Source organism: Sinohyriopsis cumingii, chromosome 9, assembly GCF_028554795.1.
Source record: "Sinohyriopsis cumingii isolate HCF-2022 chromosome 9, ASM2855479v2, whole genome shotgun sequence".
NCBI classification, from domain to species: domain Eukaryota; kingdom Metazoa; phylum Mollusca; class Bivalvia; order Unionida; family Unionidae; genus Sinohyriopsis; species Sinohyriopsis cumingii.
This window is the reverse complement of record NC_142969.1, coordinates 19,796,108-19,820,780: the sequence shown is the minus strand read 5'-3', so window position 1 is coordinate 19,820,780 and position 24,673 is coordinate 19,796,108. Positions and strand designations below refer to the sequence as shown.

Below are 24,673 nucleotides of genomic sequence, written 5' to 3'. Positions count from 1 at the left end.
TAAAAAGTAAAATATCTTGTTTTCAATTATAATGCATAGCTTGTGAAAATAATATTGGAAAAAACGGAATACATTTATTAGCCATAACGCGCATCTCAGTACATTTTGTACTCGATTTTTATATTCCATAAGAGTAGACTGGTATCCTGGCTGAAAAACTGATTAATGGTTCGATACCTTCATGCCATAATAACTACATTGTTTTGCATGTATGCCAAAACCTTAAAACATTTCCTAATCTAAAGTCCTAAAGGAGCTTAAAAATGATTTGCATTTTATGAAGTATCTTTATGTAGAGAACGAGGTGGATCATAATTACATAAATACGACAATTACCTGGATTACAGTCATGTGAAATTACCTGTTTAACTACGTAATAAAACTACACTAGAATCATTGTAATGCCCAATACACCTTTTCTCAGGACAGATGGTATATGTCTGTCTGCCTGTCTGTATGTATGTATGTATGTATGTACGTATGTATGTATGTGTGCATGTTTGCATGTTCTAACAAAATAAAATATGTTGTACATGAATGAGAATCAGTTGTAGCATTGATTTTACCATCAAGTCTTTTCAGTTACCCCATAGTAAAGTATATTTTGTGTTTACAACAGCTAAAATTCTCACAATATAATTTTGGTGCAGACCCATATTAAACGAAGTATGTCAGACCCATATTAAACAAAATATGTCGAACCTATATTAAACAAAATATGCCAGACCTATATTAAATAAAATATACCAGACCTGTATTAAAAAAATATGCCACATCTATGTTAAATACAATATGTCAGACCCATATTAAACAAAATATGCCATACCCATATTTTAAAAAAATATGATAGAATTATATTAAGTAAAATATGCCAGACTCATATTAAACAAAATATGCCAGACCTATATTAAATACAATATACCACACATATATTAAATAAAATATGAAAGACCTATATTAGATAAAATATGCCAGACCCATATAAAAAAATATACCAGACCCATATTAAATAAAATATACTAGACCCATATTAAATAAAATATACCAGACCTATATTAAATAAAATATACCAGACCCATATTAAAAATATACACCAGACCCATATTAAATAAAATATACCAGACCTATATTAAATAAAATATGCCACACCCATATTAAAAAATTTGCCAGACCCATATTAAATAAAATATACCAGACCCATATTAAAAAAATATGCCACACCTATATTAAATAAAATATGCCAGACCCATATTAAAAAAATATACCAGACCCATATTAAATAAAATATACCAGACCCATATTAAATAAAGTATGCCAGACCCATATTAAATAAAATATGCCAGACCCATATTAAAAAAATATACCAGACCCATATTAAACAAAATATACCAGACCGATATTAAAAAATATACCAGACCAATATTAAATAAAATATGCCACACCTATATTAAATAAAATATACCAGACCCATATTAAATAAAATATACCAGACCCATATTAAATAAAGTATGCCAGACCCATATTAAATAAAATATGCCAGACCCATATTAAAAAAATATACTAGACCCATATTAAATAAAATATACCAGACCCATGTTAAAAAAATATACCAGACCCATATAAAATAAAATATGCCACACCTATATTAAATAAAATATGCCAGACCCATATTAAAAAATATACCACACCCATATTAAATAAAATATACAAGACCTATATTAAATAAAATATGCCATTCCCATATTAAATAAAATATACCAGACCCATATTAAAAAATATACCAGACCCATATTAAATAAAATATACCAGACCTTTATTAAATAAAATATGCCAGACCCATATTCAATAAAATATACCAGGCCCATATTAAATAAAATATACCAGACCTATGTTAAATAAAATATACCATTCCCATATTAAATAAAATATACCAGACCCATATCAAATAAAATATGCCACACCTATATTAAATAAAATATGCCAGACCCATATTAAAAAAATATACTAGACCCATATTAAACAAATATACCAGACCCATATTGAATAAAATATACCAGACCCATATTAAAAAAATATACCAGACCCATATTAAATAAAATATGCCACACCTATATTAAATAAAATATGAAAGACCGATATTAAAAAAATATACCAGACCCATATTAAATAAAATATACCAGACCTATATTAAATAAAGTATGCCAGACCCATATTAAATAAAATATGCCAGACCCATATTAAAAAAGTATGCCAGACCCATATTAAATAAAATATACCAGACCCATATTAAAAAAATATGCCACACCTATATTAAATAAAATATGCCAGACCCATATTAAAAAAATATACCAGACCCATATTAAATAAAATATACCAGACCCATATTAAATAAAGTATGCCAGACCCATATTAAATAAAATATGCCAGACCCATATTAAAAAAATATACCAGACCCATATTAAATAAAATATACCAGACCGATATTAAAAAATATACCAGACCCATATAAAATAAAATATGCCACACCTATATTAAATAAAATATGCCAGACCCATATTAAAAAATATACCACACCCATATTAAATAAAATATACCAGATTTATATTAAATAAAATATGCCAGACCCATATTAAAAAAATATACCAGACCCATAGTAAATAAAATATACCAGACCTATATTAAATAAAATATGCCATTCCCATATTAAATAAAATATACCAGACCCATATTAAAAAATATACCAGACTCATATTAAATAAAATATACCAGACCTTTATTAAATAAAATATGCCAGACCCATATTCAATAAAATATACCAGGCCCATATTAAATAAAATATACCAGACCCATATTAAATAAAATATACCAGGCTCATATTAAATAAAATATACCAGACCTTTATTAAATAAAATATGCCAGACCCATATTCAATAAAATATACCAGACCCATATTAAATAAAATATACCAGACCTATGTTAAATAAAATATACCATTCCCATATTAAATAAAATATACCAGACCCATATCAAATAAAATATGCCACACCTATATTAAATAAAATATGCCAGACCCATATTAAAAAAATATACTAGACCCATATTAAATAAATATACCAGACCCATATTGAATAAAATATACCAGACCCATATTAAATAAAATATACCAGACCCATATTAAATAAAATATGCCACACCTATATTAAATAAAATATGAAAGACCGATATTAAAAAAATATACCAGACCCATATTAAATAAAATATACCAGACCTATATTAAATAAAGTATGCCAGACCCATATTAAATAAAATATGCCAGACCCATATTATAAAAATATACCAGACCCATATTAAATAAAATATGCCACACCTATATTAAATAAAATATGCCAGACCCATATTAAAAAAATATACCAGACCCATATTAAATAAAATATACCAGACCCATATTAAAAAAATATACCACATCCATATCAAATAAAATATACCAGATTTATATTAAATAAAATATGCCAGACCCATATTAAAAAAATATACCAGACCCATATTAAATGAAATATACCAGACCCATATTAAAAAAATATACCACATCCATATCAAATAAAATATACCAGATTTATATTAAATAAAATATGCCAGACCCATATTAAAAAAATATACCAGACCCATATTAAATAAAATATACCAGACCTATATTAAATTAAATATGCCATTCCCATATTAAATAAAATATACCAGACCCATATTAAAAAATATACCAGACTCATATTAAATAAAATATACCAGACCTTTATTAAATAAAATATGCCAGACCCATATTCAATAAAATATACCAGGCCCATATTAAATAAAATATACCAGACCTATGTTAAATAAAATATACCATTCCCATATTAAATAAAATATACCAGACCCATATCAAATAAAATATGCCACACCTATATTAAATAAAATATGCCAGACCCATATTAAAAAAATATACTAGACCCATATTAAATAAATATACCAGACCCATATTGAATAAAATATACCAGACCCATATTAAATAAAATATACCAGACCCATATTAAATAAAATATGCCACACCTATATCAAATAAAATATGAAAGACCGATATTAAAAAAATATACCAGACCCATATTAAATAAAATATACCAGACCTATATTAAATAAAGTATGCCAGACCCATATTAAATAAAATATGCCAGACCCATATTAAAAAAATATACCAGACCCATATTAAATAAAATATGCCACACCTATATTAAATAAAATATGTCAGACCCATATTAAAAAAATATACCATACCCATATTAAATAAAATATACCAGACCCATATTAAAAAAATATACCACATCCATATCAAATAAAATATACCAGATTTATATTAAATAAAATATGCCAGACCCATATTAAAAAAATATACCAGACCCATATTAAATAAAATATACCAGACATATATTAAAAAAATATACCACATCCATATCAAATAAAATATGCCAGATTTATATTAAATAAAATATGCCCGACCCATACTAAAAAAATATACCAGACCCATATTAAATAAAATATACCAGACCTATATTAAACTAAATATGCCATTCCCATATTAAATAAAATATACCAGACCCATATTAAAAAAAATATACCAGACCCATATTAAATAAAATATACCAGACCTATATTAAATGAAATATACCAGACCCATATTAAATACAATATGCCACACCTATATTAAATAAAATATGCCAGACCCATATTAAAAAAATATTCCAGACCCATATTAAATAAAATATACCAGACCCATATTAAATAAAATATGCCACACCTATATTAAATAAAATATGAAAGACCGATATTAAAAAAATATACCAGACCCATATTAAATAAAATATACCAGACCTATATTAAATAAAGAATGCCAGACCCATATTAAATAAAATATGCCAGACCCATATTAAAAAAATATACCAGACCCATATTAAATAAAATATACCAGACCCATATTAAAGAAATATACCACATCCATATTAAATAAAATATACCAGATTTATATTAAATAAAATATGCCAGACCCATATTAAAAAAATATACCAGACCCATATTAAATAAAATATACCAGACCTATATTAAATAAAATATGCCATTCCCATATTAAATAAAATATACCAGACCCATATTAAAAAAATATACCAGATCCATATTAAATAAAATATACCAAACCTTTATTAAATAAAATATGCCAGACCCATGTTAAATAAAATATACCAGACCTATGTTAAATAAAATATACCATTCCCATATTAAATAAAATATACCAGACCCATATCAAATAAAATATGCCACACCTATATTAAATAAAATTTGCCAGACCCATATTAAAAAATATACTAGACCCATATTAAATAAATATACCAGACCCATATTGAATAAGATATACCAGACCCATATTAAATAAAATATACCAGACCCATATTAAATAAAATATACCAGACCCATATCAAATAAAATATGCCACACCTATGTTAAATAAAATATACCAGACCCATATTAAATAAAATATATCAGACCCATATTGAATAAAATATACCAGACCCATATTAAATAAAATATACCAGACCCATATTAAATAAAATATGCCACGCCTATATTAAATAAAATATGCCAGACCCATATTAAAAAAATATACCAGACCCATATTAAATAAAATATACCAGACCTATATTAAATAAAATATGCCATTCCCATATAAAATAAAAAATGCCAGCTGGCGCAGACTCTAGTGTAAATTGTAATATTTGCTGGATTGTGAAGCAGTGAATCTTTGGCTCCTTATGTGACATGAATAAATTATCTAGCTGGTCTGAAGACATGATAGTCTGGTAGGAGTCCCATCTATACGGAATAAAACATATTTACTTACCTGTAAATACCCCAGCATGTGATACTGTTGTATAGCCCAGCATGTGATACTGTTGTATAGCCCAGCATGTGATACTGTTGTATACCCCAGCATGTGATACTGTTGTATACCCTAGCATGTGATACTGTTGTATAGCCCAGCATGTGGCACTGTTGTATACCCCAGCATGTGGTAAAGTTGTATACCCCAGCATGTGATACTGTTGTATACCCCAGCATGTGGTACTGTTGTATACCTCAGCATGTGGTACTGTTGTATTCGCACTTCATTCTGATTGCTCTGATAACTTGTAAATTTGATTTCTAATGGCGATACGAAAAAGTACGAGTTGTTGAATTAGTTTAAAATTTGAAATTCAATGGCGATACAAAAAGTATGAATTGTCAAATATGTTGTTATTTCCATTTTTGATATATTCGTGTTTTCTAGGATGTATATAAATAAATATCCCACTGGTGATTTGAACCAAATCTGTGAACTACTGACGGTAATGCCCAACCAAATTATATATAAATCACATCTCCACCTAAAAATACAAGGCAATATTAAAAAAGAAACCTTTTCAAATGCTGCAAAACTCATCCGTCCATTAAATAAAACATAGTTTCCTTACTGCTTGTCGACAAAGACTGCGCACAAAGTAGCAATGTGTTTGTTTGTGTTTGAGTTTTGTAAGTGATAGCAACTACTGCTGAAACTGACCATTCAGCACTCAGTTTTGTATACACAGGCCTTAAACACCCTTCAACGCTCAATTTTGCATACACAGTTTTGAAACAGACCATTCAACGCTCAGTTTTGCATATACATGCTTAAAAACCCTTCAACGCTCAGTTTTGCATGCACAGGCCTGAAACAGACCATTCAACGCTCAGTTGTATGTACACAGTCCTGAAATAGACCATTCAATACTCAGATTTGTGTACACAGGCCTTAAACACCCTTAAGCGCTCAGTTTTGCATGCACATGCCTGAAACAGACCATTCAACACTCATTTTTGTATACACGGGCCTTAAACACACTTCAACACTCAGATTTGCATACACAGGCCTGAAACAGACTATTCAACACTCAGTTTTGCATACACATGCTTAAAAGCCCTTCAACGCTCAGTTTTGCACGCACAGGCCAGAAATAGACCATCAACGCTCAGATGTATATACACACGCCTGAAACAGACCATTCAACGCTCAGTTTTGCATTTACAGGCCAGAAACAGACAACGCTCAGTTGTATATACACACGCCTAAAACAGACCATTAAACGCTCAGTTTTGCATACACAGGCCTGAAACAAACCATTCAATGCTCAATTTAGTATTACATTCCTGCAAAAAAAAAATATTAATGATTAGTTTTAAATACACATACCAGAAACAGACCATTCACTACTTAGTTAAGGATATACGGGCCTGCAAACTAACCATTCAATACTCAATTTAATATACACAGATCAGAAACAGACCAGTCTATGCTCAGTTTTGTATACGCAGAACAGAAACAGACCTTACAATGCTTAATTAAGGATACACAGGCCTGCAACAAACCATTCAATGCTCAATATAGAATACACAGGCCTGTAACAAACCATTCAACACTCAATTTAGTGTACGTAGACCGGAAACAAACCCTACAATGCTCGGTTTATTATACATACGCAGGTACTTAGTAGATGACATTTCAAGCTTTGTAAAAATTTCGTGAAGGAGACAAATAGCAGTAACAAAGTGAAAACAGATTTTTAAAACGAAATTTATGAGAATGAAAATGATTTATAATATGGTACAAAACAAAAGTAACCTAGAAAATTAATGATAACTTGTGAAGAAAAAACACAAGGACAAAATCTACGTAAGGGCAAATATGCCTCCGTGTGTGTGTGTGTGTGTGTGTGTGTGTGTGTGTGTGTGTGTGTTGGATTTTAACATAGCTATAATATTTTTCCAGTCATATCGCTACGATGTCTGCAGTGTGGCAGTTTATAGTGACATCTAGCATTTAGCTTCATGTACCACCCGGTCACATTCTCCTGACACCAGGCCAATCAGTCCTATCAGTAACCTCGTAATTCTGAGCGCCAAGCGAGGCAGCTTCTAGTACCTCCCGCATCCAACAAATATATAAGACAGACTAGATAAGATAAGATGAAATAAATAGGATGAGATGAGATAATCTTTATTTACATTCGGTCTTTAGTAGTACTTAAGCAGTGTTGATCTATTAAAATTGACAACAAAGATAGAATGTACGTAGTTCATTCGTGAGATGATCAGACGTTTTTATAATATTGGTTGAGATACAGAAAATGCTTTCTGGTATATTTTCTAGAGGAAATTCCACGATCTTACTGCCTTCTATTTCCCGCCGACAACCCCGATGTAGTCAATAACACCAAGGATTCCAATAATGATCCCCATTACAAAGACTGCAATTGTCAGGGCAAAGGCTGCGCTGTACTCCTTCATTATTCCTGTTGACTGCCCGGTGTACACTGCAAAAGCTATCAAGGCACATACAGCTGAAAATGAATAAAAATGGAAATTAAGTTCATTCTGGGCCGGCGCTACCATATAGGCAAACTAGGCAGCCGCCTAGGGCGCTGAATTCAAAGGGGGGGGGGGGCGCATTTAAAATAAAATGTATTGTTTATAAATTTTGAAATTGATATTTTCGGGGGGGGGGGGGCGCCAGAATCTAACCTTGCCTAGGGCGCCAGATAGTCTGGCCGGTTCTGGCGCCGGTTCTGAGTTCATTAGACACAGAACACAAGCCATGAACGAAACTTAAGTTGATACAAAGGATTTCGTAATCTAGAATCAATGCTGTAATATGAAAATCACCGACATGACATTGCATGATGCTTTTCCATCACAATAAAATAATCGATCATTTTCAATATAGACTGATTTACAAAGTCAAAATCTATTTCTTCTTAGAGGAAAATTGAAATCAATAAGATATGAAGCAGTCTGTAAGAATGTCTTACCAACAATCTCAGTCTTACTGCCTTCAGTCAAATACGTGTCTTGTTCTTGGAGAAAATACAAATACAATCTATTTTATTACTGTTATAATCATAGGGTATGTGTTATTTGTGCTTATATTGATAGCTTTGTTAGATTTTGTTTATTATGTGTTGATTACAGGGAGTCGATGCTGGAAATATATTTTTCATACCGAGTAACGATCTAATTTCTCGGAGCAGATGTCGTGATGTACGAAATTCAAGAGACATTATGATAGTACGGATTAGTCTAGTGAAATGTACTCTCCGTAATATCTTAACATCAGAACTAATCGCGATATTTCAATGTATTGGCATTTAGTAACTTAAGATTGAAATAATTCCTTGTATTTCGTGTTTGGGTCAGTTTCGTGGTAGATGGAGTTAAGTACCAATCTTTGGCTTGTAGAGTCTTACTGTTGGGTCATACACATGTTATACTGCCTTTATCTTAATGTATGAGGGCAAATACTACTATCTCTCACTACATATATTTTGCATCATGTACAGTGTAACTCATGTCTTTCTCTGTCTGTCTGTCTGTCTGTATATATATATATATATATATATATATATATATATATATATATATATATATATATATATATATATAAGCAAAGAAAGACTAATATAAAGAGATTATTAGGTCCAAACATAAGCGGTCAATAGTTGTGGAGGTAGTTTATAGTCATTAGATGCACTTGGCAGTGACCTACCTCCAGCAAAGATCAGGCAGACGGCTACCATATACAGTGCTTTCTTGTCAGACTTGCAGAACATGAAGATCATGATGAAAACCAGAGCCACCAGAAACAAAATCCATGACAGGATTGAGAACGTTCGAACAGCCTTTAACCAGTATAAAAAGGAGGCTATAAAAGGAATAAACGGAATCGGGAGACAAATTTCTGATACATAGTAAAACCTCAACAACAACAAAAACCATGTACATCGTCAGCCATTTAAAAAATATGCAATAATTACAGACAGGAAGCAGAAAGCAAAGTATCAGTCGAGTTTCACGATACATGCTCTTAAAACTGAGATATTGCTTTAATACATCTCTCGCAATGAGCCGCTCCCCATTTGCTGATATACATGAGACAAGTCTTGAACAAGGCGGATTACAACAAAGAAAACAAAACACAAGAAGTTTATTTCTTAACCTAATTATTAACCAACCCCATCTCATTCTATGTATACTAAATTTGCTCTGATGATCGTCTGTAGTCAGTCTCGTGATAATTCCGTTATTAATACTTGGATAAATGTTATATATCATATAATCTAGTCAATAATTTTTTATTAAAATCGTAGAAAAGAAAACGAAACGATCAACCAGCATTAAACCTGCTTGAAACACAGACATTATGAAACTCATCTCTCATTTACAGCAATTCTTTGCATTTATGTCATGGACCAATTTGAGGTTCAGTACCTAGCATATCGAGGGCACAAGATATCTATGAACGAATTCATGTCGAACTGACTTTATTTTTAATGTAATTATTAGTTAATGTTTGGTTTAACAACAAATCGTAGCAAAGGTAAGATTCTTGATAAATACGTGCATAACTTATAAATAGGAACTTTAGTTTTTCAGTCCAACGTAAAATAATGATTGTGAGTTGGGAGGGCATCACTAATAGTCACAAAAAAACGAAACACGGGATGAAAATGTTACATAATGGTTTTGACGCTATTTGGAATCAGAGCTTTGCGAGCAACATCAGTAGCAGTAGTAGTTTTCCTATGACTGATATTACTATAGTAGCAGTAGTAGTTGACTTGTGACTACTTGTACTATAACATCCGTAGTAATTGCCTGATAAGTGTTATTACGGTATCACCAGTATTTACCCAATGGTTGCTATTACAAAATTACCAGTAGTAGTTGCCCGGTGACTGATATTACTGTAGTAACAGTAGTAGCTGCCTAATGAATGCTATTGCTATTGTAGCAGTAGTTTTTGCCCGATGACTACTATTACTAGTGTAGCAGTAGTAGATGCCCAATGACTGCTATTACTGTAGTAGCAGCGGTTGTTGCTCGATGACTAATATTACTATTGTAGCAGTAGTAGTTACCCGATGACTCTTATTACTGTAGTAGCAGTATTAGCTGCCCAATGATTGCTATTACTATAGTACCAGTATTAGTTGCCCGATGACTCTTATTACTATAGTAGCAGTAGAAGATGCCATATGACTACCATTACTATAGTAGCAGTAGAAGATGCCCGATGACTATTATTACTATTGTAGCAGTAGTAGATGCCTAATGATTGATATTACTGTGTTATTATTAGTTGTAGTACTAGTAGTAGTAGCTGCCTATTAACTGACTTTACTGCAGGCAACTGTACCAGTCATGTATTTCTCATGTACACGTGATCTGTATAAACGCATGCTAATACCACTTGCATGTCATCTTATTCTATTACATTGTGCAGGGTTAGATTCAAAACGTGACCGACACTATGGATTTCAGAAATTAAAATGTAAGTAACGAGTAACGGCAAACTAAGAAATGTGTAATACTTACCTAAATATTTTACTTGACAAAGTTCAAACACATAGAGATTGGAATCATGAAGCTAATTTGGAAATATTGTATTAGTTAAAAAAAGGGAATCTACTCAAAAATGCTATGCTCATTAATCTGTACAGTGGCCAAAGAAACTGTATTGACCTAGGTCATCTTTATAATCAACCAAATAATTTCTCTCGGATCCTATGGAAAAGCGAACAAAGTTTTTAGGTAACAGACACATATATAAAAGGGTATACGCTTAGTCTGAAATATAAGAAAAATATAGTATTAAAAAGTCAACATTAAACAATCTTGAAAATATTGTATTAAAAACTCAACGTACAAGAAACCAAGAAATAAACACAAAATAAAGCACGTTATACGTCGTCTACGATTTTCGACAATTAGAAGCGCACGCAACAATGTCTTTACTATCCCAAAACACTATAAATCACCTTATGTGTCATTTGCTGGTGATTGTGTGTGTGTGTGTGTGTGTGTGTGTGTGTGTGTGTGTGTCTGTGTGTGTGTGAACAAAATCAATTTCTAGAAAAAGCTAAAACTCTACCAACGACTATATATGTCATGGAGATAGAGTCACCACCAGTCAACACTATACGTGCCTTTGGGAAAATTAGATTTCCAAGAAAACTATACAAATGTCAAAATGTTTGCTAAATATAGACTATTTTCTAGAACAGCACATAAATCTGAACGTGCCCCCTTTACTGAGATAGACATTTTACAACGGGCAATATACAGCCTTAAAGGCCTAGCACACTACCAACTACCTGTTACAACAATATAAAACATTAAAGACCTAACATACTAGCAACTACCTTTTACAACGGATAATATAATGCCTTAAAGACCTAAGACACTACCAACTACCCTTTACAACGGACAATATAAACCCTAAAGACCGAACACACTGCCAACTACCTTTTACAACGGACAATATAAACCACTATAAACCTGATACACTACCAACTACCTTTTACAATTGACAATATAAAGCATTAAATACCTAACACATTAACAACTACCTTTTACAATTGACAATAGAAAGCATTAAATACCTAACACATTAACAACTACCTTTTACAATTGACAATAGAAAGCATTAAAGACCTAACACATTACCAACTACCTTTTACAATTGACAATATAAAGCATTAAAGACCGAATACATTACCAACTACCTTTTTACGAACCCTTTTACAAAGCCCGAGAGACATAATACACTAACAACTAATACATTAGTAGTGGCAGGGGACAACAGTTCACAGAACTACACAGTGCACATGCCAATAATAAATGTAAAATTCCAAATTTAGGAAAGAAATTATCGATGTCTTTCAAACTGATAAACGCACAACTGGTGGAATAATGTTTTTTAGGTCATACGGCACAACAACTTTAGTAGGTTATTATGTTCAAATGCAACTGCAATAGGGGCACAGCACACGAGCTGACTCCGACTGACCTGATGGTAGGATTCGAACCCAAACCTATTTTAGTTGCGAGTAAACCACGCTATCTACTGAGCCAACGGTACTCCTGCCTCCCTTAGTTGTTTTTTACGACATGGAGGAGCGTCGGGCCTATTCTACATCCTGTTACAACATGGAAGAGTCCATCGAGCCTTTTCAACATCGTCCTACAACATGAAAAGTCCATCTGGCCTTTTCTGCATCCTCTTACGACATCGAGTCTTTCCTACATCCTCTTACGACATGCAAAAAGTCCATCGGGCCTTTTCTACATCCTCGTACGACATGGATGAATCCATCTTGACTTTCCTTCATCCTCTTAAGACATGGCGGAGAGTCGGCCTATTCTTCATCCTCGAGACTGAAAGGAGAGCTAAACACGAAAAGACAAATGCCAATAAAGGCAATATGTTTTAGTTTAATATATTGTCCCGCCATGGACGTATGTTTGCACATATTCTATTGCAGCTCCTTGGCGGCAACTTCAAAATTGTCCAGACTGCATCATCATCGTCGTCGTGGTCATCATTTGCTGCATTGATTTCATAACTGTCTTTTTGTCAACATGATCATTCAAGCAAATGTTATCATCATAAATTAATGTTTACCTGAATGGTTATTATCTTCGATTTTATTGCATGATGCCTTGCCGGTCACCGTGCACCAATCCCAGAGTCCCGCATAGTCCTTGCCGCTGATTTTAGAGATCATAAACTCCTTCGAGTACCAGTAAGGGATGGAAAACCCAACTAGGTCCGTGATGAAACACAGAGTCAGCAAGATGAACACGATCTTACACAGCAGATACGTGTCCTTGAAACCCATTTGAGCATCTTACAGGTCAGTCCCTGGAATATTAAGAAACTGGATTTTCTCTTTTCAACGATTTTGGCCTTGTTTTTGACCAGAAAAATGGAGGAATCGGACGAATATTTTGGTTTCTTCAGGTACCTATATCTTAACATTGGTTTCTTTCCGGCGTTAAAATAGCTAAGAATGTCTTATCATTATATCAGAATCTAATATATCAAAATATTTATCCATTTATGTTTCACATTATTTACAGTTCATTAAAACTTTAATGTCCTACTTACCTAATGTTACAATGAATCAACCATGTTAAAATTAATATAGACTGACCCATAAATATAAAAGTTCCCATCTTACATTTCAAAACCCAGTAAAATTATTTAATCTCTGAATGATCATTTATTTATCACATTGCATTTGGTGGCCATTGATAGGAACCCGTTTGTTTGTTGTTGTTGCTAATCTCTCCCTGGAAACATTCTGCTTTCTGCACATCAGTGAGGTTATTTCTTTACCATTGATGGCAATGTCTGCATAAGCTGTCGCCGTAACTGGGCACATTACCATTAAATAGAAATCCGCTCCGACATTTGAATTAGCTTGTAATCGAGCGTATTTAGCCTTTGGTACATTAATGATTTCTTTTATAAAAGTACTTTAAGCTTCACCTGAAATGATGTATTAACATTTCACGCGTGTTTTCTAAATTTTGCAATGATATTAACGGAGTCAAGTAACTGTCACCCCGTGTCAATGAAGTATGCTTATCTGATGGAACTAGTAATATAACCTTAATGCAGAGTTTGCATGATGTTTATTTTTATGTTATAATATATTGCGAAAAGCCAATGGAGCCTGTTTTAGATATTTCAGTATGGGAATAAAGAGGTCATTGTGCAACCAAAAGGTGGCAACGATTTTATCCTTAGTTTTGTTTGCATGTACTGGTTGTATTGGTTTTAACGACACTTTAATCATTATTAGCTATATCATGCAGAGAATGTGGGAGCTAAATGGTTTCTTGGGGGAGGGGGAGGACGCGCTCGGATTACTGAGTGATCTCGCCTTTACATTTCAATGACAAATCACCTCTGCGTCGGTTTAAGTCTTGGAAGATATGAGAAATCATGCCAGTAGCTTCCTCAGGTCGGTGGTTCGACCGGGATATTCCCGGGTTCTTCCTCCGCCAGATATACTGGTCGCCATGGATAGCCATTATGTGCTGACAAAATCCATTACGACATCTGACCTTATCTAGCATCGGCAGCCATTGAGCGTTACGCTCTACCTGCTGCTCTACCGCGGCTGCCATCGGTAACATTTTTAGAGGAAACTTTCGCCTGTCAGTATACAAAATATACTCTTGTTCTCAATTTAAATCGGCAAGATACACACACGTTTTCTTGCTGTTGTTGCGAGAAGAAACAATGAAAGGATATTTTAATCAAATATCCAGACAGTACGTTATAAAGTATTAAAGATAATCACATGTAAAACATCAAAATAACCATGTTGTCATGGTTACTTGATGAGTTTGCATACTACACAATAATAAATTGGCTATCCAGATTTATGATATACCGATTCATTTTTATTGTTTTCTAAAAACCTTAAAAATGATAATTTTGAATAATAAATCCGGGCACATACGCCTTTCTAGTCTTTTCAACTTAGATTTATTCCCGACAATTAAGGAATTAACACGGTAATAAGGTGTGTGATACACGGAAATATTGCGTAAATAAATATCAGAGAGAGAGAGAGAGAGAGAGAGAGAGAGAGAATGAGTATTTCTTGAAAATCTATTATACCAAATTTAATGTTATTAAATTTTGCGACACGACCACGTCAGACCCGCACAGCTGTCGAAATATTAAATTTCTTATTATATAAATATCTAACCAAAACAAATGCATGGGACTATTTTTCTTTTCATTTGTAACTTCAAGAAAAAAGCCGAGATATTCTGAATAGAAGGCAATGTAATTTCTGCCAAAAGAAATTGTGTGATTTTGTTTTCTCGCATAGATAACCGATTTGTCCGAATAAGAACGGTTGTATCAAAGGCATTCCGAGGTCACGGTTATGTGATGGAAAGCATCGGGTCCATGTTTGACGATTCTGTACCGGTAGGGAACACAAAACAGAGTACAAAGGCTATTGGCTAATAAATGGATTCGGAATTTTTTTGGTGCGGGGATGTTGGGGGGTGGTTCGGGCGGGAGTTTCTTTCATTAATAATATCACAAACTTCATTCTATAAACCATAGCTGACCAAGATATTTTGCTTATTATATCATATTTGTATTTCATACTGACAAAATACCATACAAACACATGGTGCAAGGCTATGTTATTAGGTGTAGGAGTCCCCCTGTTAATAGAAAGAGGCTATACAAATGTTTCAAAACACCTGCTTTTTCAGTGCTGGACAAAGTTTTCTAACTATCATGAATGAAAGTATGAGAGGTTTGTATGCTAATCTAATACATACATTATTAATGGAAAATGTGGTTCTATCCCTGAAGGAACCTTAAAAGTCAGAGACCCTAGGTGGTAACTATTATTTTCTGTTGGGTTCATGCCTGCAAGCCCAGTGACTCGGTAAATAAGTAACAGATGACACAATAAATAAAGGAAATATTCCATTCGAACCGATGAAACGGTCCTAGAAGTCAGAAGGACAGTAGTATGTGGCGAGTGGATAAAGAGCCAAGTGTACACTAACCTACTGTTGTAACGATATTCAAATACCAATATGACTTTAGCTTTTGTTGTGGCAACGGCTTCTTCCATCGTTCAAACATAAATCTCACTTTTGTAATGGTAATTTTGTATCATCGCAATCTTAATTAAATAAGGATTAACTGAATCTAACGATGAACCGTAAATAATGTATGTAATGGAAATTGTTAGGAAAACAAATGTAAATATAACTTAGATATAACCTTTTAAACACAACTGTCTTTTGGTTAGATGTAAATTGTATTACTTTTGGTTGCATGTATGCCCCCCCTCTCTCTCTCTCTCTCTCTATCTCCATCAAAAAGGGGTAGAGAGTGGATAAAGTCGGATTTTAGATTAAATTATAGACGTGTTCGCCCATACGGGCATATACATCTGGTTAATGTCCATAAGCAGACTATTTAATTGATTCCGGGGAAAGGAATTAGAGCCTCATCCCACAGGAGTAGTGTAGTGAGGCGATTCAGAGACAAGTGGACTTTAATGTTAAAATAGGGTCGCGGCCCTTTGGCGACAATGGAAATTTAACATGGGGAATTTTTTTTTTTTTTGGCGACAAGGGGAATTTAACATGGGGAATACAGGACCGGCATTATAGCGACAAGGGGAATTTAACATGGGGAGCACAGGATATGCATTATAGCGACAAAGGGGAATTTTACATGGAAGAGGGATAGAAAACAGACAATAGACAACAGACAGTTTTTTTTTTTTTAAATTAGGCATGAAAGTCAATTTCTTTTCAAGGTTTATGAATGGCTCTGAAAAGGGCCTTTGGTTTAGATTAACCGTACTCCATGTTAACATAGAGGGCATGGCACTAGTCTTCTTTTCCTCAAACTCTGTCTCACTTCTGGTCCGTAAATTAAAAACCCTCTTTAAACAACCTTGCCTTTCTACGTAGATTCTTCTCTTCCACACACTTGTATCCGTTATCCTGACAATAGTCCACATACAACGGCAAGTCCGACATGAACAGCATTGAAGAGACTTGAGTAGAGGACTCCACGTCGGTCCACATCTTGGTGATGAGAACAGGTGAAGGAATGCAGCGAACTGCCGTTATTTATAGGGAAAGGGAGGATAGAAACTAATTGAGTCCATTGACCAATCCAAACACGCGTTACAAAATCCAGTCACCCCACGTCCAATCCGAAGACCAGTCTGTGACGTCACATTCCCTATATAGAATGGGGCGGTATGTAAACCCTACCAAATTTATCCAAATGAAATTTGAAAATAAAAATATACAAACAACATACTAAATATTAAATAAACCCCATAAAATTATTTAATTTTAGGAACTAGGGGTTCGTCAAATGATGTAATTCTGAGGCGGACCACACCAATAATGAAAACTCAGAAGACAATGAATTGGGGTGCACCGGCCGTGGAGACTAAACAAGGGAACCCGGACTTACTTCCAGAAGAGGTGAATTTAAATTGGAAATTTATGGATTTTCTTGCTCAAGAATTTGTTCCGGAGCCAGTACCTTTGCCAGTACCTTCTCCTTGTTTACCACACGTGGAGAATTTTAAACAGAGACAGAAGGAAGAATTGGAGAAATTTATACAGCACCAAAAGTAAGCGGAACAAGCTTTCCTCCTACAGCAACAGCAACAAGAAGAAGAGGTAAGAAAGAATAAAAAACAAGAAGAAGAAGCAGCAAAGAAACAAGGGTGTAAAAGTCAAACCGTTACGGTACTGTTTAAAATTTTAGCTGAGTTAAGAAGTCTGAAACAAATGTATCTTTCTTCTTTAATACGGCCGAAGAGGAATAGACCTTCCCGAGCTAAACAACCCAACGCTGTGACAACACCTACCATACCACCCTTAGTGATTTCTCCCAAATCATAATCGACAGTACGCAGTCCAGATGTAGGCCTTGGCCGTGGAAAAGGCTTAAAACAGTTTAAGTTGATTGTTTGCATCAACAAATACCCCAAAGGTCCTTTTCAGGGCCACCCATTTCTCTCTAAAAGAGATACTATTTCAATTGCCAACATCAATTAAAACTCAAAAATCCCCTTTTTACCCTTATGGTACTTATAAATGTATGAGTGTAGATTCTTAATCTAAAAATCAAAACCAAGAGACACTTACTTTTGATAGACTGTCTATTCTTGTTCTAATTTTTTACAATTCAATTCACAACACAACATATCACATTAAAAAGTTCACAGGCTTCTTCTGTCTCTGTCTTCACTCTCTCTGTTTTTTAAATTTCTTCACTTTCACAGTTTTTCCTACATTTCTTCCTTACTTTCTCCCCTTCTTCTTTTCTTCTCCTGTTTCTCTTTCTGCACATGTCTGAGTTCTTCCTTGGAGGAGTGTACCTCTTCTTCTTTCTCTTCATAATTCCTTTCTTCTTCTTCTTGCTCCTGTTGTTTCTTAGGGCCATCTGGAGACCAATGTCCTTTTTCTTGACAATGATAACAGGTATCTTTACTTTTGTCTCTTCTAGTTCCTGTTTCGCTTTTTTGTCGGTCTGGACACTCTGAAGACCAATGCCATTTCTTCTTACAGATATGGCAAGGAACATTCCTAGGAATTTGGCTATTTTGACAAATTTGATTATTTTCCCTTGTATGTGCACTTTATTGTATTCCATGGTATTTCTAATAATGATTTGTTTTAGTGTTGGATATTTTAAAACCCCATTTATCTGCCCACCGACCTAGTTGGTAAGGACTATCTTGTATTTGCCCTATGACTGTTTTGCTGTTTGGATTGCCTGCTTTACAAATCCCACTATAGTTAGCTAATTGGGATAGATCTACCTTATTTTTGTTAATTATAGTGTCAAGGTCGTTTACCATATGTTGACTAATGTGGGGCTAAGCACGTTACCTTGTGGCTGACTGTTTTCTATGTTATTTATATCTGAATATTGATCCCCTACTTTTGTAGCAGCAGGGAAGTCGTACAGACCAGGTGGCTCAGATAAATTTAAGCCTTCCAAACAAACTTTCTCCGTAGAAGCCTCAGAAAGCAGAAATAACGCCTCCTACGCAAATTAATCCGCAAAATTTCACCCCAAATTGCATTTTCGGGCATAAAAAAAAAAGGCAGTTTTTTGGGGGGGGTATGGTAAAATTTATTTGTGCCATAATGAATTATGGTGGGCTGCGGATACTAATTTTATTTCACATTAAAACAATATCGTTGAAAATAAGATGAGTCGGAAAACTAGCACAGTTGGAGAACCTCAATCTGCTAGATTAGCGCGAGAGCAATTAGCGGCATTAAAGAAGTTTATTCCGACAAAACAATTATTTAAGAGAAATGTTCGTGGTTACGAAGATATGCAGCATGGAATTTCAGAAACTTCGGCAAAATGGTTGAAGCCAGTAACCGGAACAATTGAACAGGTTGTATATGGCGACGAAAAAGATCCAGATGCCAGAAAACGTGGAATATTTCCTATGTTGAAAGGTATTGAGGATCAATCACGAACATTACCCGAGCGATTAGCAATAGCAGCAGCGGCGCAACAACTTGCAATTGATGATGGAGGACAACCTGGAGAAAAAAAACCTGGAGGAAAACCTTTAATGATAAAAGGAAAGTTTAATATTGAGAATTTAAGAGAAAATTTTACCGAGGAGGGATGGGATATGATATCGCGACCTCTCTCGGCATTGTATACTATAGAACAAATTGGTGATTTTGCGGAAAATTATTTTAGCGATCGAAATGAATATTTGACTCCAATAGGAAAAAAAAGATATGGGACTCGTGATAATTGGTACAGCATGGTATATAAAGTTTATACGGGAAAAACACATGTGAGTGTAGTAACGGATCCACGTTACAGAAGATTTTTAGAAGCGGCAAGAGATACACAAAGATTTAATAAGCAAGTGGCGGAAGAAAGAAAACAACAGGAGAAGGAAGAAAAAAATCTAGAGAAAGAAAGAAAACAACAGGAAAAGAAGGAAAAAACTAAAAAACGAGGAAGAAAAGAAACACCACAGGAAGATATTCAACTACAGGAGCCAATATTTCAACCAGAGGAATTAGGAGCTAGACCAAAGGAAGATATTCCACCACGGAAAAAAGAAAGAAAATCAAGAAAGAAAAAAGATCAGAGTGATGAACCAATAATTGTTCCCGAATATGTACCATCACCGGCTAGTAGTGTGTTTAAAATTGATCCTAGTGTAACAGCGGATAATTATTTGAATCCAAGTAGGTTTTATTTACTTAGCAACTATGATTCAGTAGTTCAAATGGCTGCGGATGATTCTACGGAAAATAAAAAATTCTTTTTACGAAAAGAAATTAATGCTGATAAAATTAACACACTTGATTGGTATGCGATAATGTATTTTGGTAGTTTAGGAAAACCAGTAAGATATTCCGATGAAGATTTTGGGAAATTTTCATCGGATGTTGGTAATTACAGAATAGAGTTATCAGAGAGAAAAGCAAGAGCATCAACTTTAATAACACCTAAAAAGGTTAGTCCTAAAAAAGATAGTCCTAAAAAGGATATTCCTGCATCAGCATACTCCTACCTCGATCCATTACCTACAGGTAAGGAAATTTTGCCACCTAAAAGTTCGCCACCTGAAAGTAGTGGTACTCCTGAAAAGGCTTATATTAGTAATCTTCTTACTATAAGGGATAAATATCCTAAACAAGATAGTCCTACAAGGGATTTGCCACCAAGGTCATTGTCAGGGACATCTTCAACACTGTCAGGATTATCGTCGTCAGGGACATCTTCATCGCCGTCAGATGAAGTATTTTACGTAACGCCATTGGAATCTCCAGAATCACACACAGGAAGTGGATATTCAGTTTGTCCCGATAGTGTTGTCAATGATGTATCTCGCCTCGAAGTATTAATCGGAGGAAAGCGAGCAGGAAATAACTCCCGTGAGATAGTCAACGAAGCATCAGATATTTGTCAGCGATTATTCCGTGGTGGTATCATCGATTCTCACATTTACAAGGAGTTTGTCGATGAACTCATCGATTAAATCAATACAATTGAAATAACATGATTATTCATAAACATCAACGCAGACCTAATCAGGTCCGCATAGTAAACTCTCGATTGCCAGTATACAAATATATTCACGGTAATGGATTCGGCGATATCGTTGGAAGTCTTGTCACGCGAGTAATACCTAAAATTGGACCCGTGATTAAGCAATTTGGGTTGAAAGCGATAGGAAAGATCGGCGAGACTGCCATTTCTGGTATCGGTAATTTGGCCAGTAAAGGCTTCAACGCTATCAAAAATAAAATATTAAGTTTAGTACGTAAAAAGCAACCCGTCAAATTACCTATTACCAGAGAAATGCCACCTGAAGTCAGTAAGGCCATAAATGATGCGGCAAATAAAAAAATAAATGATCTAGCACAGGAAGCTGCTATAACAAATCTAGCGCAGGAAGTTGCTAATACAAATCTAGCACAGGATGTTGCTAAGAAAAATCTTGTAAATACAAGTTTTGTTTCAGGTAGTGGTCTTCGTTTTAGACGATATTATTAGTAATAAATGTTCGCACAAGTGTCAAATGAAGTATTTGATATGGACGAGCCAGTAGGTAGGGACACATCAGTGCGAGATTTTCAGTATTTCTCGTACGATGTAGTTGAGCCAGATTCAAGAAATCGAAAGGAAATTCAAGTCCACGATACAACAAGATATTTTCTTCCATCTGAGGCGTATATCGAATTTGTTGGAAAAATTGTAAAGGCAGCTGATGGTACCAACTACGATGCGGATTTTGGTGTTGGTTTTGTCAATAATGGTATCATGGCATTATTCAAGAATGCCACTTACATGATTGATGGAAGAGAGATTGAATCAATTACGAACAACGTTGATATAGCAACGACTATCATAGGTCTAGCAAGATACTCGGATGATTTTACCAGATCAGCCGGTCCTAGTATGATGTTTGCCAAGGATAATTCCAACTACCCTGAACATTTACCATTTGATATTGGTAGACCGGTAGACCCCAATGGCCAACCCGCTGATGTTCGTTCAGCGATGATTGCCCCCAATGGCAATTACAATCTTGGATTTGCCATAAGAAAAAATATGTTGAAGGGAGCTGAACGAAAATTCTCCTGTGCAATTCCATTATCTCATATTTTTGGATTTTGCAGACATTTCAGAAAAGTTATTTACGGAGCGAAGCATACGATATCTTTCGTTCGAGATGCCAATGATGACAGAGCCATTTGGAGAGATCCTGGTGATCCTGGTAAAGTTGTCCTTGAAAAAATTACCTTGTGGATGCCAGCAATAGTTCCATCAATGATCATAGAAGAAAAATTACTGTCGTTTATGAATCAAGGAGGAAAATCCATCATGTCTTGGTTGACAACAATGACTGACTCCAACGAAAATGTTAATTTGGACGGAATATTTACTTGGCGAATTGCGTCACAGCAAGGCTCTTCCGCACCTAGACATATCTTTGTTGCTCTGCAAAGCATGATCAGAGACGATCAATTACATAGTAACATGATATTCGATCGATTAGAGGCAACAAATGTATCGTTGAGAATAAATGGCCAACAGGAGCCATCCGAGGAAATAGCCATCGATTTTGAGAACAATTCGACGGCACGTGCATATCATCAATTACTAAGTTATATGGGTCGTGATCAAAATATTGATACCGGATTGCAAATATCACAACTAGATTTTAATACATTATATCCTATCTATTACTTTTCCCTGGAACATCTCGATTTGGTAAAGCAGTCGGTTGTCGATATTCATTTCAAAGCCAGAATTAACACAGGAGGACCGGCAAGAGCAATCGCGGTTATTCTCAGCGATAGAACAATGATCCTAGAAGGTATTAGTGGAAGAATGAGAGTCATCGATGCACCCGTAGAGAACATGTAACAAAATTCTAAATTTAGATTAAGTGATTATTAATATGCCATACGATCACGTCAGCGTAACTCTGACCCCAGGTCAAATAAAAAAACTTCATGCAGCAACAACAGCGCGACGAGGTTTAAGTTTAACCTTAAAAAGTAATCAACTTCACGGTGGACCTAACAAACTATCGTTAACTAAAAATCAACACGGACATTTCACCAGAGCCAGATCAGCAAATATTGGTATTCGTCTGAATCTCTCGATAGGTGCAATCAGAGATATGATCAAAGTAGGTGGTATTTTTCCTTTATTCGCCGCTATTCCAGGATTAATAGCTGCAGCGGCCCCCATGATTGCAAAGGCAGTAGGATTAGGTGCACTTGGTGGGATAGGTTCCGCATTAGGAAAGAAGGTCGTTGGAGGAAGATATCGCAAAAAAAAGGGAGGATTTCTCTTCCCCTCTCTTCTCGCAAAATTGTTGCAACCGCAACAAGGATCAGGCCTTTACCTAAGACGACCCCCGTACGGATCCGGTCTAAGTCGAGCCTACCAGCCTCAAATTTAGATTTAATAAGTGAAGCAAAAAAAAAGAAAATAAAATTTTTCAGGGGCGTATTTATGCGAGATCAACTACCAGATAAACCAAATCCTACCGAGACAGGAATAATAAACCTCGATAAAAATTCTGGTCCTGGCACTCACTGGGTTGCTTACGCGATTAATCCTCGCGAAGTTATTTACTTCGACTCATACGGATTAGCACCGCCAAATGAATTTATCAAATATGTGTCAAAACTAAAACTTCCGGTTTGGTATTCAACACTTCCAACACAAACATTAGCAGATCCACCAATATGCGGCCCGGAGTCAATTAATGTCCTTGATGCAATTTCAAAATCATCCAATCCTTATCGCAAAATTTTATTTGAATATACCGTAGATAAATATCATGGTTGACATTTACGGTAGATCTCTCTTCAGAAAAGAAAAAAAAGACGCAGTCGACATCGATACATCAAAGTTTGCAACCAAGAGCGATATTAACAATCTTTTATCGCTGTCAGAGGTGGATCCTGGCGAAGTTGCTGTTTTTCAAAATACCGAAGGGCGATTACAAACTAGCAACGTTAAAATAACTGACATAATCAAGCGAGACGAATACCGCGATCACATTAGTCAATTTACTCGCCAATCGGAGATGGTATTAAAATCTATTGCTGATATCGCCGATATTATAGCGAAGTTACCCCTGAAGGCCGATAAAGCATTACACGACGATCTTCAGGATAGAATGACAAAAAGATT

The 24,673-nt window shown here is 34.6% G+C and overlaps 1 protein-coding gene across 2 annotated transcripts; it reads right to left on the bottom strand.

The window, feature by feature from the left end:
* Positions 1-7,656: 7,656 nt before the first annotated feature.
* On the bottom strand, positions 7,657-14,128 carry LOC149791349 (uncharacterized). Of its 2 annotated transcripts, XM_089969178.1 has the most exons (4): positions 14,045-14,128; positions 13,559-13,798; positions 9,641-9,796; positions 7,657-8,438 (listed from the first exon to the last, which is right to left on the bottom strand). In XM_089969178.1, the coding sequence occupies exons 2-4, from the start codon at positions 13,773-13,775 to the stop codon at positions 8,275-8,277; spliced, it is 537 nt and encodes a 178-aa protein (XP_089825304.1). In that variant the 5' UTR covers positions 13,776-13,798; positions 14,045-14,128; the 3' UTR covers positions 7,657-8,274. The 2 variants fall into 2 exon arrangements, with proteins under 2 accessions (XP_089825304.1, XP_089825305.1); XM_089969179.1 differs by lacking the exon at positions 14,045-14,128 and having other exon boundaries at positions 13,559-14,023.
* Positions 14,129-24,673: the final 10,545 nt, after the last annotated feature.